This window comes from Orcinus orca, chromosome 2 (assembly GCF_937001465.1).
Source record: "Orcinus orca chromosome 2, mOrcOrc1.1, whole genome shotgun sequence".
Classification (NCBI taxonomy): Eukaryota; Metazoa; Chordata; class Mammalia; order Artiodactyla; family Delphinidae; genus Orcinus; species Orcinus orca.
This window is the reverse complement of record NC_064560.1, coordinates 189,425,575-189,440,557: the sequence shown is the minus strand read 5'-3', so window position 1 is coordinate 189,440,557 and position 14,983 is coordinate 189,425,575. Positions and strand designations below refer to the sequence as shown.

The 14,983-nt window shown below is 49.6% G+C and overlaps 1 protein-coding gene across 2 annotated transcripts in view; it reads left to right on the top strand.

Annotated features, from left to right (window-relative positions):
• The window catches only part of FBLN5 (fibulin 5), an 88,750-nt gene extending 74,156 nt beyond the window's left edge, over positions 1-14,594 (top strand). For both annotated transcript variants that reach the window (XM_033418883.2, XM_033418878.2), the window contains 4 exons: positions 749-871; positions 1,935-2,061; positions 5,653-5,848; positions 13,616-14,594. In XM_033418883.2, the coding sequence (XP_033274774.1) occupies positions 749-871; positions 1,935-2,061; positions 5,653-5,848; positions 13,616-13,777 (608 nt within the window). In that variant the 3' untranslated portion in view covers positions 13,778-14,594. The remainder of the gene's footprint in view (positions 1-748; positions 872-1,934; positions 2,062-5,652; positions 5,849-13,615) is intronic.
• The last annotated feature ends 389 nt before the right edge of the window (positions 14,595-14,983 follow it).

Here is a 14,983-nt window from a genome sequence, read left to right as displayed (position 1 = left end):
GATGTGGACCATTTCTAAAGTCTTTATTGAATTTGTTACAATATTGCTTCTGTTTTATGTTTTGGTTTTTTGGCCGGGAGGCATGTGGGATCTTAGCTCCCCGACCAGGGATCAAACCCTTACCCCCTGCATTGGAAGGCGAAGTCTTAACCACTGGACCACCAGGGAAGTCCCTGGAGTTTTAATATAATTCACACCCCCTGGCCTTCTGGAGATGTCCCTTTTAGTTGCGATTTTAGGAATAATATTGTTTCTCAACTTGCAGGAGATTAGAGGGGAGTTAGGCCTGGTAAAGTTGCCCTTTCAGAAGACTGGGGCCAGTGAATGTTTTTACGTCTGGGGGAAGAGCTCTGCACCCAGAAAACTCCAGCAGGCAAACAAATCTCCCCTCCAGAGGTGGAGGGTGGATTCACCTGTACAGCAAAAATGAGCCAGTGATGAGTAGATGACGTAGCTGAGCCAGAGGCAAAGGGTGTTAGAAGCTTGATGGAGACAGATTTCAGCTCCATGTAGGAGAGAATTTTCTAACAATTAGAGCTGTCCAGATATCAATGGGCAGCCTTGATAGGTAGTGAGCTCCCCGTCACCAGAAGTGTTCAAGAAGTGAGTTAGCAACTTCTTGGCAGTAAAGCTATCCTATGTGTCAGGAGAGTGTGGAAGCTGGAATAAATAAAGCTGAAATAGCACTAAGCTCTCATCCCTGGGTAGTCTGTGATTATAAATAGCAGGTGTAACTTGTCTCTCCCAGATATGGACGAGTGCAGCTTCTCTGAGTTCCTCTGCCAACATGAGTGTGTGAACCAGCCTGGCACGTACTTCTGCTCCTGCCCAGCTGGGTACATTCTGCTGGATGACAACCGAAGCTGCCAGGGTAAGGCTGTTCAGAGGGACCTGGCTGTTCAGAGGGGAGGTGTGAGGTGGGGCTGGCTCGGGGGGGTCACCTGGATGTCTTCACCTGGGGAAGGTGGCAGAGGTGAGGGTGTGAGTGGGTGCTGGTGACTCCCAGAGTGGCAGGCTCTGGGCAGGATGCCAGGGTTGGTGCCTTCCTGCCCTGCAATCCATCCTTTGGCCTCAGAAAGGACAAGGCCACTCTCGCTTCTGGAATGAACTCTGGAGATACAGGTGACTGGTCGTGCCCTCCCAGGCAGATCTCTGCGGCCCCTCTGGGGACTGCTCCGGACCCGACCAGGACATCTTATGGCCTGGCCCTGGTCCATGAGCAGGTTTTCTCATGGCCCCTGCAGGGAAGGCTGGTCAGCTTTTCTCTACTGACTTCCTAGAGAATGGACGCTGGGGATACCTCTCACCTCTAACTGCTGTGTCCAAGGGTCAGGACCCCAGTCTGTGAAAGGGGTGGGTCTCCTCCAGATTGGATGTTTGAGATGATTTCCCTCCCATGCTCCACTCACTGGGGCAAGTGGAGAAGGCTGGTAGCTGAGCAACAGACTCATTTCAGCTCCTTGAACCTGCCTAACCCAAACACTAAGCAAGAATTCTCCACACAGCAGTGCCGGGCAGTAGAAATATATTGTGAGCTACAAATGTGAGCCACATATGTAATTTAAAATGTCCCAGTCACATGTCCTAGTCACATTAAAGCAGTAAAAAGAAACAGGCAAGATTAATTTTAAGAACATATTTTATTTATGCAATATATCCAAAATATTACCATTCCACTATGTACTCAATATAAAAATTATTGATAAGGTATTTTACATTCTTTGGTTTTACTAAGTCGTCGAAATCTGGTATATAGTTTCCACTCAACAGCACATCTCGGTTTGGACTAGCCACATTTCAAGGGCTCAGTGACCACGTGTGGCCAGTGGCTGCCTTATTGGCTAGCATAGCTCTATAGAAAGACCCAGGCAGCCCCCCTCGCCATTCCCACCCATCTGGCCTGTGACCATCCTCCTGTCTACCGTGCATTTCAGACATCAATGAGTGTGAGCACAGAAACCACACGTGCATCCTGCAGCAGACTTGCTACAATTTGCAAGGGGGCTTCAAGTGCATTGACCCCATCCGCTGCGAGGAGCCTTATCTGCGGATCAGCGATAAGTAAGTCATGGCTTCCCCTGGGAAATGGGAACATGGTGAGGGGCCTGGTTCAGAAGGCTGACAGTGTGGTGTAAAGGAGAGTGTACCTCCAGGACATTGGGAGACCTGGCCTACTGCCTACTACACAACACACACACACACACACACACACACACACACACACACACACTGTTCTCTACCACTCCCCCACTCATGCCAGAGCTATATGAAGATTTTCTAGAAAGCTAACCAAAAGGAGAGGCAGGGTTCATGAACCTCCTTTTCTCTCTAGTGACTTTGTTCTGGACACACAGAGTCTTCTAGAGCTGGACTTCTCAAAGGTCACGTGCATAGGAACCACCCAGGATCTTGTTAGCAGGCAGATTCTCATTCTGTGGGCCTGGGGTGATGCGAGACTCAGCCTTGCAGACAAGCCCCCAGGTGAAACGGATGCTTCCAGTCTCCCTGGACCTTGCTGGGAGTAGTGAGGGGTTAGAGAGGTCAATAGAGAGTTCTCAATAACCGAGGGTACCTAGCTTGCTCTAATCAAGTTTTTGATGTCACAATAGTGATTTTTTAAATTTATTTATTTATTTTTGGTTGAGTTGGGTTTTTGTTGCTGCGCGTGGGCTTTCTCTAGTGGCAGTGTGCGGGCTTCTCATTGCGGTGGCTTCTCTTGTTGCAGAACACAGGCTCTAGGCATGCGGGCTTCAGTAGTTGCAGCACACAAACTCAGTAGCTGTGGCACGTGGGCTCAGTAGTTGTGGCTCGCAGGCTCTAGAACGCAGGCTCAGTAGTTGTGGCACAGGGGCTTAGTTGCTCCGCGGTCTGTGGGATCTTCCTGGACCAGGGATCAAACCTGCATTGGCAGGCGGATTCTTAACCACTGCACCACCAGGGAGGTCCCACAATAGTGATTTTACAAAGTCACCAGATGGCAAATATTAGAGTTGAGGAGAGAACTAAATTGAAGACAACCTCTACAAGGTGAATGCCCTAGGACAGTGTTTTTCTGCCCCTGGTGTATTAGGAATTCCTTTTCCTTCTCTTTAGCTCCTATTTAACCATCTGAGTTCCTCCTCAGCCCATGCCCGCGCGTGTGCACACACACACACACACACTCACATGCACACATGCAGGGATGTCTTTTCTGCCCTTCTCTCTTCCAGTCAAATGCCCTGAGCATCGCCCAGCCCTCCCACTGGAGATAAAGGGATGAATGGACATGCCTATCATTCATTCCCTCTATGGATGCAGTTTCTAAGAGAAATCCACAGCTGTGCTTCCTGCTCTGATCAAAAGCTGGACAGAAGAGGACAAAGCAGGGACAGGCTGGTCCCTTAGAGACGTCTTCACTTGTTGCTAAGAGCTGTGCTTCTAAGTAGCCTTTAGAATAGGGTTCTTTGATTTCTGGTTCCAGGGCACTTTGCAGCAGAGCAGAGCTTCAGGCTGCCCTCAGCTCCCATCCTGGTTCTCCCTGGGTTTCTCCAGGCCACTGTTGTCTGTGGTGGGGACCTGACCTGCAGCTTGCAGCACTGAGCTGGTGTTACTGGCGAGGTCCCCAACTAGCCACTGAGAACGCTGGGAGACTCCCTGTCTCCAGGCCCCATTCCAGTTTCACTCCAGCCACCCGCATCCAGCTCATTTCCTCGTTCAGGTGTCCTGCACTCCCGCCAACCTGAACAGGACCAGCTCTCACCTTCACCCATGCCGCAGAGTGTCCAGCCTTCTGGCTTCCATGCCCACATTTTCTGTCATATGCAAGGCATTCCTGCCATTGCCACACGGACAGATTTGCCCCATCTTTCAGGTCTGAGCTCCAGTGTCACCCCTCCCAGCTGTCTGTGATCCTCTTCAGCTAGGAGCCATCTCTCCCTCCTTCAAGCTTCTTTTAGGAAACAATTCTTTTCTGTGTGACACGTGACATTTTAATGCGACCATTTTGGCACCCGGGACATTTTGACTTGGATATTTTGATGGAGCCTTAAAAAACAAAACTTTAAAAATTCTTTCTAGACATTCACTTATGAAAGGTTAGTTGAGCTCCTGTTCTGTGCCACATCTGCTCCCAGGTGCTGTGGTGTTTGCTCTTATGCTAGTGGAGGAGAAGACAGTAAACAAATGGTCATATAATGAATCCATGATCATAGATGATAACAGGGGCTGTGAACAGGAAGAACAGAAATTTACAAAATGAAAGAGTAGGCTGGACCTGGTCTAGCCTGGATAATCCGAAAGCCCCTCTGAGGAAATGACCCTTGGGCTGGAATGGAAAGGGGAGTCGATGTTAACAGAGGGTGGATGAGCAAAGGGAACAGTGTGTGCAAAGACTATGAGACAAGAGTGACCTTGATGTCTTCAGGGACCGGAAGAAACGGCAGCCTCATGAACGACATGGACAGTGACCCAAGAGGAGGGTAGAGAAACTGACAGAGACCAGACCCCACGAGGTTTTAGAGGCTGAAATGGGTGTTTCGTTTTTGTCCAAGTTGCGATGGGTGCCACCGTAGAACCTTGAAGCAGGATAGAGACGTAATCTGACTTACGTTCCACAAGGGGCACTCTGCCTGTGGCGTAACAGATTGGAGTGGGAGTACCTTCTACTCCATCACAGGAGGCTGTCACAGAGGTCCAGGTGAGACAGTGAGTGAGACAGTGCACTGACAGTGGAGATGGAGTGGTTGGATTTGGACTACATTTTAGAAGTAGAACTGATAGGTTTCGAAGATAGATTGGAAGTTAGGGAAAGTGACAGAAGCACAGCAAGGCTTACTCCCGGTTTTGGCCACCAAGGCATAGATCAACAGATGTTCTTATCTTGTTCTGCACTCTGACCCCCTAGGGGGAGTCTCAGGGATGAGGTGAGAGACGGGGGTGCTTAGGGATAAATCAAGGGGTGTCTATAACAGGCATACCTTGGTAATGACTCAACTTCATACTATGATAATGCTATTACTAGTGTTACAAATTAGATGCTTTGTATTAGAAGTATTTGTGTCTGTGATTTATTTCACCTGTTAGAGAGTGAATTTAAGATCAGGATCTTATTTATTGTTGCAATAATGCCCTAACATCTTAAAGTCATGTCCTAATGTTGTATCTTATACACAGTGAGTTCTGAGTGCTTGTTTAGAGAAAGAAAATATTGAATTATATTCCACACAGACTGGGGTAAGTGCAATAGAAAATGTAGAGTGACCACTCAAGACGTGTCAGTCTAATGTACTTTCTCACTTTTAAAATTTCTCAATGAGTATGGATGGCTGGGGAAGTGAAAGGCTATGCAGTCCATTTTTCTGACTAAATATGTGACAAATGTGAAGTGCATTAGAGGATGTCCCCAGTGTTCTGAAAACCAGACATCTCAGGTTTATGCTCTAGTAGCAAGAATAGCTGACTGGCCAGAACAGGCCATTCTCTAGGAAACAGAGAGCTCACCTACATGCTGGAGAGCTTTTAGACCGGATCCGGGAGTAGAGAGCCTCTACAGTTACAGCATTTGGATGGTGAAAATGGGGTGGCCTCCTTTTCAGTGTTTTAAGCGAGGAAGTAGGCACATCCAGCATCTGGAAAGGATTTCCTGAGTTCTCACATGATTTCCCTTTCCGACAGCCGCTGTATGTGTCCCGCTGAGAATCCTGGCTGCAGAGACCAGCCCTTCACCATCTTGTACCGGGATATGGACGTGGTGTCTGGACGCTCTGTTCCTGCTGACATCTTCCAAATGCAAGCAACGACCCGCTACCCTGGGGCTTATTACATTTTCCAGATCAAGTCTGGGAATGAGGGCAGAGAATTCTATATGCGGGTAAGAAGGGGTGCTGAGTGATGGTCACCATCTTCAACAAGGTGTTCTGTTGTCTAGCCTGGAACATGCTTCTAGAAATAGGCCAGAGTGCAGCCAGGAGGGGCAGGTGTAAAGGCAGGAGAGGGAAGCTGATGTGAGTCAGACTCCAATGTCCTGGCTCCTCTCACTTTCTGTGTGGTCTTGCGAAAGTTGCTTCTCCTCTGTGAGCCTCAGAACCCTCACCTGCAGTGAGAAATCAGGCCAAGATGCAGTTGTAGGTCTCTTTCCTCCTGCAATTCTTCTTTTTTCTTTTTTTTAACCATTAAAAAAAAATTGTAGTATAGTTAATTTACAATGTCGTGTTAGTTTCAGGTGTACAGCAAAGTGATTCAGTTATATTTATATAGATATATCTGTATCTATCTACATATGTATATTCTTCTTCAGATTCCTCCTGCAATCCTGTGGGAGAGGAATTCACATATCCATTTTTTTCCATCCACTCATTTGACAAATACTCATCAAGTACCTACTATGGCCTTCTAGGAACTAGAAGGACTTCTAGTGAACAAAACAGTCCTGAATCCCTGCCCTCGTGGCACATCCATGGCAGTGAACTTAAAGGCATTCCTCACAGAAGTGGGCTGTAACCTGCGCTGTCCAACACAGTGGCCGCGTGGCTCTTTAAATTTAAACTAATGAAAATGAAGTAAAGTTAAAAATTAGGTTCTTCTGTTGCGCTATCCACATTTCAAGGGCTCAGTAGCCACATGTGGCTGCTGTATTAACTCAGATATAGAATAATTCTGTCATCATAGAAAGTTCGATGGGGCAGCACCAGCTTATCCATATCGGGAAAAAAATTTAGAGCACACACCCTAAAATAGATTTGCTTCTTTGTAAATTACATACACCCAATACTGTACCATTTCTATTATTGAGCTTCATCTCCTGCAACCTCTGGGGTGATCACTTGTCTTTACAGCCCCCTGGCTTAGAGCGATGTTTTTCACATTTCAGTGTGAATTTGGGTGCTTGTTGAAAAAAGGAATTCCAGAGCGTCCTCTCTAGAGAATCTATTTCAGAAGATGGGGGCTAAGGCCTAGTGTGTCAGTTTCCAGTGGCTGCTGTGACAGATTGCCATTAACTTGGTGGCTTAAGGCAACAGAAATTTATTCTGGAAGCCAAAAGTCTGAAGTCATTTTCACTGCCCTGAAATCAAGATGTCAGCAGGGCCATGCTCCCTCTGGAGGCTCCAGGGGAGAATCCATTCCTTATCTCTTCCAGTTTCTGGTGACTGCCAGCATTTCTTGGCTCGTGACCACATCACTCCAATCTCTGCATCCCTTGTCACATTGTGACAGAGCCTCCTCCTCTTCCGTGTGTATCAAATCTCCCTCTGTCTCTTAGAATTGACAGTGACTGGGTTGAGGGCCTATCCGGGTAATCCAGGATAATCTCCCCGTGACCAGATCCTTAACTTCATCATGTCTGCAAAGATCCCTTTTCCTTATAACATTTACAGGTTCCAGGGATTAAGACCTGATACTTTGGGGGGCCATGATTCAGCCTAGGAATCTGCATTACTAACGAATACAGTATGTGGTCTTCCAGGGTCCCTGTGCGGCGCTAGACTCAGAAGTTTACACACTTTCATGGGACACAGCCCACTGGCCTGTGAGGGAACCACATATCTGAGATCTTTCCCTGCCCTCTCCCCAGCCCCGGGGCAGAATCTTCCAGTCCTTGCCTCTGGTGCTGGGACTGTCGGAAAACAGAGAGGTCTCAGAAGCAGGATTAAAACAGATTAGAAAAGGCCCCAGGAGCTGGTATCGTGCCTGTTTCCTCACTAATACGTTTTTGGGAAGACCCTAACAGGGCTGGGTCATGTGTGATAACATACCTGCGGACCCAGCCTCTGTAGATCAGTGTAGTGAGGTCAAGGGCTTTGGAAGAAGATGGAATGAGCTGAGGATAGAGGAACTTCTCAAGATGAAAAAGATGAGCTGCGCCTCTGTCAGTCCTTTCTCCAAACCCGTAAGCCATAGCCACCCAGCACAGCCCACCTGCCTGAGCCTCTGGGGGCTTTCCACCCCCCGACGCACCCCCCCACCCCCCCGAGCATAAGCCTAGCCCACCTAGGATTCTCTAATCTGGCCTCTGTCATTTGTACAGACACAGTGGGTCCCAATCACAGGGCACAGAGATGCCCCTCTTGGGGATTTAAAATACCATCACCCACATTACCTGCTTCCGGTTACCCTTCCACCCACCCCCCCACCCCCCAGCAGAATAGAGGATCTGCAGGAAGTGGCCTTGTCTTGGCAAGATTTCACTCCCAGGTCACCACCTCCTAAAATTCCCTAGACCCAAATGTTCCCTGTGAGGCTGACTTGTAAGAGCCACACCACAATGGTGTGTGTGTGGAGGTGGGGGGGGAAGAGTGGGAAGAAGATTGTCTTCTTCTACAGGTGGAGTGAACACGTGGGAGGGCCCCTTCCTGGCAGCTTCCTCTAGTGCCTGGATTGTCACAGCGACTAGGGGACCCTTGAAACTCACAAAACTTTGAGCTGTATGTGGTTTGCTCTCTCTCTGAGAACATTGAGAAGGGCCCTAATTCTTTAGTATTTATTCAGATGAGGTTGTCAGGACACGAAGGGGGTGAGGGAACATAGACCTGCCCTGGGAATGGCTGAAGGAACTTAGGGATGGGGAGGTGGATCCTGGCTGGAAAGATCTCGAAGGCTGCCCCTGGGAAGAGAAAACAGGCTCGGTGCAGGGGCCCTGTGACGCCACAGGGCATGGGGCCAGGAAGACAGAAATCTTTGGAGGAAGCAGGGCTTTCCCTTTCCAAGCTGTGCAAAGCTGCAGTGCCCTCCTCAGGAGGCCCCACGGAGTCATTCCAATGTCGGCTCTGGAGACAGGCTGACCTGCCTCGTTTGCGTTCTATAACTTACCAACCGTATGACCTTGGGCAGGTTACCTAACTTCTCTGAGCCTCAGTTTCCTCATCTGTAAAGAGGGGATAATGACAGTATCTACTTTAGGATTGGATGAGATCATCTACTTAGCACAGTGCCTGGAGAACAGAACGGCTGTTTTTATCAAACCAGCTGCTTTACGTGGAAACTTCAACTACCCAGTCTCTCCTTCAGTGTAAAGTTCCACCCCGCACCCCCTCCCCCTCCCCCTCCCCTCCCCCCTCCCCCCTCCCCCTTCCCCCCCCCACCCGCCAGCTTGGCCTCTGTACTGCCTTCCTCTTCCCCTCCCCACACTGACCGTGCTGCCCTGGCTCCTCCTCCAGGGTTTTGGGGATGCAGATGGTGGAAGGGGAGTGGTTAGGAGGGATGGGGCCATTGTAGGCAGGCCTTCTTCCTCTCTCTGGGGCACAGCCCAAATGCTCTTGCTTTAATGGGATGCTTTGTGGGTTCTTTGGAGATTTCCCTGAGGACTTTGCACTGACCATTCCCAGATGTGGGCGAGGGCCTCTAGTTGGCTGCTTGTCACCGCAAACCTCTCTCAGAAAGTGTGTGTGTGTGTGTGTGTGTGTGTGTGTGTGTGTGTTGCCTCATGCTGGCGGGCAGACCTTACATGGGGCCTTCAGGACACCAACAGCCGCTCCCCTGCAGCCCCGTCTCCTCCCCGTGGTGCAAGGCAGCTCTGGGGCTCTCTTCCCTAGACTTCTCCAGGGAAGTCTGATGCTGCTCTCTGCATCCTTTAATGTCAAGGGACCCGCAGTGAAAGCCCCTCTTGCTTGATTTTGGGGCTGGTAAGTGTGTTTAATACACTTCTATCGTATAACAACAGCAACAGGAACTACACAGACAGCGCTGGCAGCAAATCCTGTACGGGGCTGGACATACTCCAAGGACTTTTCATGTCTCACTCCTTTCATCTTCACCACAATCCTGTACTCTGGGGCCTGCTTGACCTTCCCGACTTTACAGATGAGAGCACTGAGGCACAGGGAGGCGAAGTAACTTGTGGAGATCTCACAGCTAGGAAGCCCCAGAGCAGGATTCGAACCCGGGCAGTCTACCACCAGTATCTGTACATACGCTCCCATTTCTCTTTAGGATGCAGGGTATCTTCACCTACTTTCCTAGCTTTGGGGTCTCAGCCGAGATTGAGATAACAAGAAAAGTCTACCTTAACTTCTGATCACAATAGAAAGTGTCCAATAAGCATTAGTTACGATTGTATCGATAGCATCGTTTCTGCTGCTGCTGCTACTGCTGTTAAGAGTTTGTGGGCTGCTGGGCCCTGGAGAGGCCAGAGATGCTCAAGGGACTGGAGCATCCTGTGAGGGGTGGGGCTTGACGGCTCTTCAGGCTCTGCCACCCTGAGAGTCACTGACTGTATTACGAGCACCTGGGAAGAGCTTCATTTCACACAGCAGGCAAGCCACATGCATAAAAACCCACACATGCATGCACACGTGTGCACACACACACACACAGGTATGCACAGCCACACCCACCAAATGCACACTCACTCATGCACACACACTCTCATGCACACACACACTCACATGCACACACACTCACAAGCACACACTTGCTTGTATGCATAGGTACAGGTATGCACACAAATGCACAGGTGCATATGCAGGCGCATGTCCCTTTCATGAGCCCCGTTGGCGATCTGTCTCACACTGAGCCCTGGACAGAGGACTGGTGATTGGCTTTGGCCAGGTGACTTAGGGACACAAGTAGGGCCAGAAGAAGGAGCACGGTCACAGGGTACAGGCTGTGGCCAAGTGCACGGGGATCACGTGGCCGGGCCAAGGGAAGCTGACTTGCTGTGGCCTGGCTGCTTGCCCCATGTCAGACAGTGCCATCCCGCGAGCTGACTCAGAACAGACCCGAGCGTGTGTAGGAGCAGGGCCACGGAAGACAGCCAGCCAGCCAGCGGGTGGGCTGTTTGCAAGCTACTCCCATGCGGGCAGCTTCACAGGCATTCAGTCACTCACTCCTTCTGTCATGGAGGTTAATTCAGCACCGCTGCATGTGCAGCTCTGAGTCAGGCATTGAGAGTTTAGGGACAAACAGGATGTGGCCTCTGCCCCCAGGAATCCACACTGTGGTAGGGAGGGGAAAACAACCAGGCAAACATTTACAATGCAAAGGAGTGATTCTCAACTAGAGCGAGTGCCACGGGACGTCAGGAAATTGAGAGACACTTGAGACCTTATCGTACAGCTTAGTGGCTAGAAGCTTGATTTCTGGAGTCAGATGCTCTAGTACCATGTGCTAGTGTACTTAACCTACTTACTTTGTAGGGTTATGAGGATTAAATTAGGGATGTATGCAAGGTCATAACCAAATGCCTAGTATCAACCACCATCACCGTCACCGTCATCACTTTGTACCAGTGACCACCAAGTCCACCAATGATGAGAGCCTCTTAGGAGGCCTATTTCATTAATGCCCTGGCTCTGCCCTAAAAGCCCAGTGAGGAGTGGAGATGTCGGTCCTTAGCTGTCTTGGCAGGCACTTGAGTCCTCTGTGTGCTTGTGGGCAGGCCTTTCTCAGGCTGCTGTAGATCTGACCCTGGTGGGGATCAGACTGTCTGAGCTCTAAGATTACTTCCAAATAGGAGAGGCAACGATGCTCTCACACTCTGGAGACATTTACAAGGACAGCCCAAAGGGACAACTGGGAAGTTTCCAGCTGTTCCATTCCCCATCCCAGCCTCTGCAGCTCTCCCTCCAGAGGCCCGCCCTCAGCTCACGGTCCTCAGCTCCTGGCCTCTGTTCATGCAAACAGTGAAAGCTGGTGAGGTATTTGTATATGTAAATGTCCTGGGCATTTCCCTGTTTGGCTGTACCCTCTGAAGTCCTGGCCCAGGGCTCCGAGGTTTTGCAAGAGTTGACAAGGAAGTGCTAGCGATACTCTGCGTGAGAGGGTGTCAATTGCGCGGATGCTGACGGGAATGGAGGGAGCTGATGCCAAGAGGAAATGGCGTGGCTGTAAAGCTGCTGATAGCCCAGGGGAGGTCCCACTACCTGGGTGACACCTGTCTGCCCGCCCTGCCCTTGTCCTACCTGTGGCAGCTCTTGGGGCTGTCCAGAACTGTATGGGGAGTCCTCCCTTCAAGGAGACAGATAAAATGCCTGGTGTGGCTTTAAACAAGCCAAGTTTCTTGATTTTGCAGAGCTTGTTGCTTTCAGTTTCTGAGCACAGCATTGGACTCTGCAGCTTGTAGGAAGGGATTATCCAGATGTCCTGTTCCCTTATGCTATTTCCTTTCCAGGGACCCACTCTCTGGCCGTTACACTGACCCCCGACCCCAAGCATCTGTCCTTCAGGGCAGTGCTAGGAAGAAGTAAAATACGCATCAGTCTTTTCTGATAATTGTTGTGCAGTAAAAAAGGCCTGGGGTTTGGAGTCAGACAAAAGCACCAGAATGGTATCCCTTGTCTCTGCCCCTGACTGATCGAGTGACCCTAAGCAATGACTTAACTCATGGAGCCTCAGTTCACAAGGAACAGTGAAAAACAGAAATAATGAGACATACCTTTAGTATGGCAGTTAGGTTCCCCAGCCTGGGTCCTGTGCTTTTAGATGAGCACCTTTCAATTGTTAATGGGCCCATGAATCACCTGCAGATTGTGTTAAGCTCCAGATTCTGGCTCAGTGGGTCTTAGGGGGGCCTGAGATCCTGCATTTCTCATAAGCACCCTGATGATGCCGATGATGCTGGTCCAGGGACCACACTTTGAGTAGCCAGGACTCTCAGAGCTTTTATGGGGATTAAATAAGCACATATACATAAAAGTGGCCGGAAGAGCACCTCACACAGGGCGGAAGCTCAGTTATGTCAGTCCTCTCTCCTTACCTCCTTGAAAGCTTCAGAAAAAGATTCAGAGGAGGAAAAAAGCTCACATGAAGTTATCAGGACCACAGCGAGAGGGTCACAGAGTGGTGAAGCTGTAGGTGAGTGCAGAGTGTCCAGCCGGGACCCCCAGCAGGGGCTACGCTCAGAACCACCTGGAGGCTGGTAAACAGGTCACACTTCTCCAGGCATCATCGAAAAATCCACTGAAGCAGAAAATCCTAGAATCGGCCCCTGGAATTGTTAGTTTAAAAAGTGTCCCAGGTGCTTTGGAGCTGTTTACTTGGGAACTACTGATCTGGTACAAACCCTCATTTTAGAGACGAGGCACAGAGAAGTGAAGTGACAGCCCTGAGTCACGTAGTTAGTTTGGACAATTATTCATTCTTGCATTCGAGATACAGTCACTGAACACTTAACCACATGCTAGACACCGTGCTGGGTGCTGGGGGGTTCAGGGGTGCAAAACCTGCCCCCGGTCCTTGCTCTTACAGAGTTCATAGTCTAGTGTGGACTATGACACATGGGAACGAACACCTTCCTTCCTAGGCGAAGGAGAGGGTGCCCTGGCAGAGGGTCATAGGGACCTGAATTAGATGGGGGAAAGCACAGAAGCTCCTCCGGGGAGGTGATATTTCAGGTGGGACCTGAAGGGACAGCAGGGAGAAGCCAGGTGGAGCATGAACGAAGTCGGGGGAAGAGCCTGGCATCGAGGGATGGCTGTCTGCCAGCAGTGGGCAAAGAGGAGCGCCCCGATTGGGGCCACAGAGGCCGGCTGTGGCCAGACCACCTGGCCTTCCGCTTTGGCGACTGTCCCAGAGGCCACGTCTCCTGATGGACAGCTTTCCTCACCCTCTCTGCCGTTGTTCAACAGCTTCTGGGGTCAGGCTCACCCTGGTTCCTTAAGCCAGTCAGACTTTCTCTAACTGGTATCCCCGGTTCCGTCCACAGCAAACAGGCCCCATCAGTGCCACCCTGGTGATGACACGCCCCATCAAAGGGCCCCGGGAAATACAGCTGGACTTGGAAATGATCACTGTCAACACCGTCATCAACTTCAGAGGCAGCTCCGTGATCCGACTGCGGATATACGTGTCTCAGTACCCGTTCTGAGCCCTGGGCTGGAGCCTCTGACACTGCCTCTCAACAGCATCAAGGGACAGGAGAAGCGAAGGAACCAGAGGGAGAATGAGAGCGAGAAAGACGTGATGCCCTTCCTGCCGAATGTCTCCTGGGGAGTCAGCCCCGAGTCCTGACCACACCTGTATTATTATAAACCCCGTCCCGTCACTTTGAAGGACATGCTTCCCCAGTTGCTATGACACAGTTATCAAAAAGCATTATCATTGGCACCCTAACCTGAGATCGACGGTGATTTTTCAAGGCCTTCAGTTTATTTCCATATTTTTCAAAGAAAATAGATTAGGTTGGCTGGGGTCTGAGTCCACGTTCAAAAACTGTGAACCGCTTCCTCTCACCTGCTCCAGGCCTTCTTTCTATCTCTCGCTGATTGCTTCTTTGCCAAGGCCCAAAATGCTCCTGCGGATGCTGGGTGTAGCTAGCTTGCTTCTTGCATGTACAGAGAAGGCTATGGAAAGAAACCACAGCAGGATCTAAGGGTTTTTAAAGAGTCTATTTCAAAGCCATGTCTGGTATTTTCAGCCATAAAAGAAGTTTTAGTTGTCCTTAAATCTGTATAACTGTTTAATCCTTTCTTGTTCATTTGAGTATTTTTTTTTTTTTAATCCACGGTAGAATTCCTTCAAAAGGCCTTAAGGCACGTGTTATGTTCTGTCTTCCCAAACCCAGTCTCCTCTCCATTTTAGCCCAACGTTTTCTTTGAGGACCCCTTCATCATGCTTCCTTTAGAATTTTTACACAACTGGGTTGGAAGGCAGAGGTCTCCAAACTGATTAAATATTTGAAGAGATCTTGTGTTTGGTTCATTTTGACATCGTAGATGATTGAGCATTTGGGGTTGGTTCTTGTTCTCTTTAGTTTATTGTGTACTGGCTTGAAAAGCTCTCTGGAGAGTGAGATCATTGTTAACAACATGATAAGGAGTGAGGGTGGGGAGAGATGGTGGTGGAGGAGGGAGGGGAGAGCATGAAGCCTGAATCTTATTCCGTTCAATTGGAAGACAACAAACAACCCCCCGTGATGTAGATTATTTCCAGGTACTTTTCCAGAGCAGGAATGTATCAAGTTACTTTAAATCAGTGGCCCTCATCCCTGACTGCATAGTAGATAACCAGTGGAGCTTTCTAGAAGAAAACCTGACTTCCTGGGCCTCACCCCCAGAGATTCTGATTTAGTCAG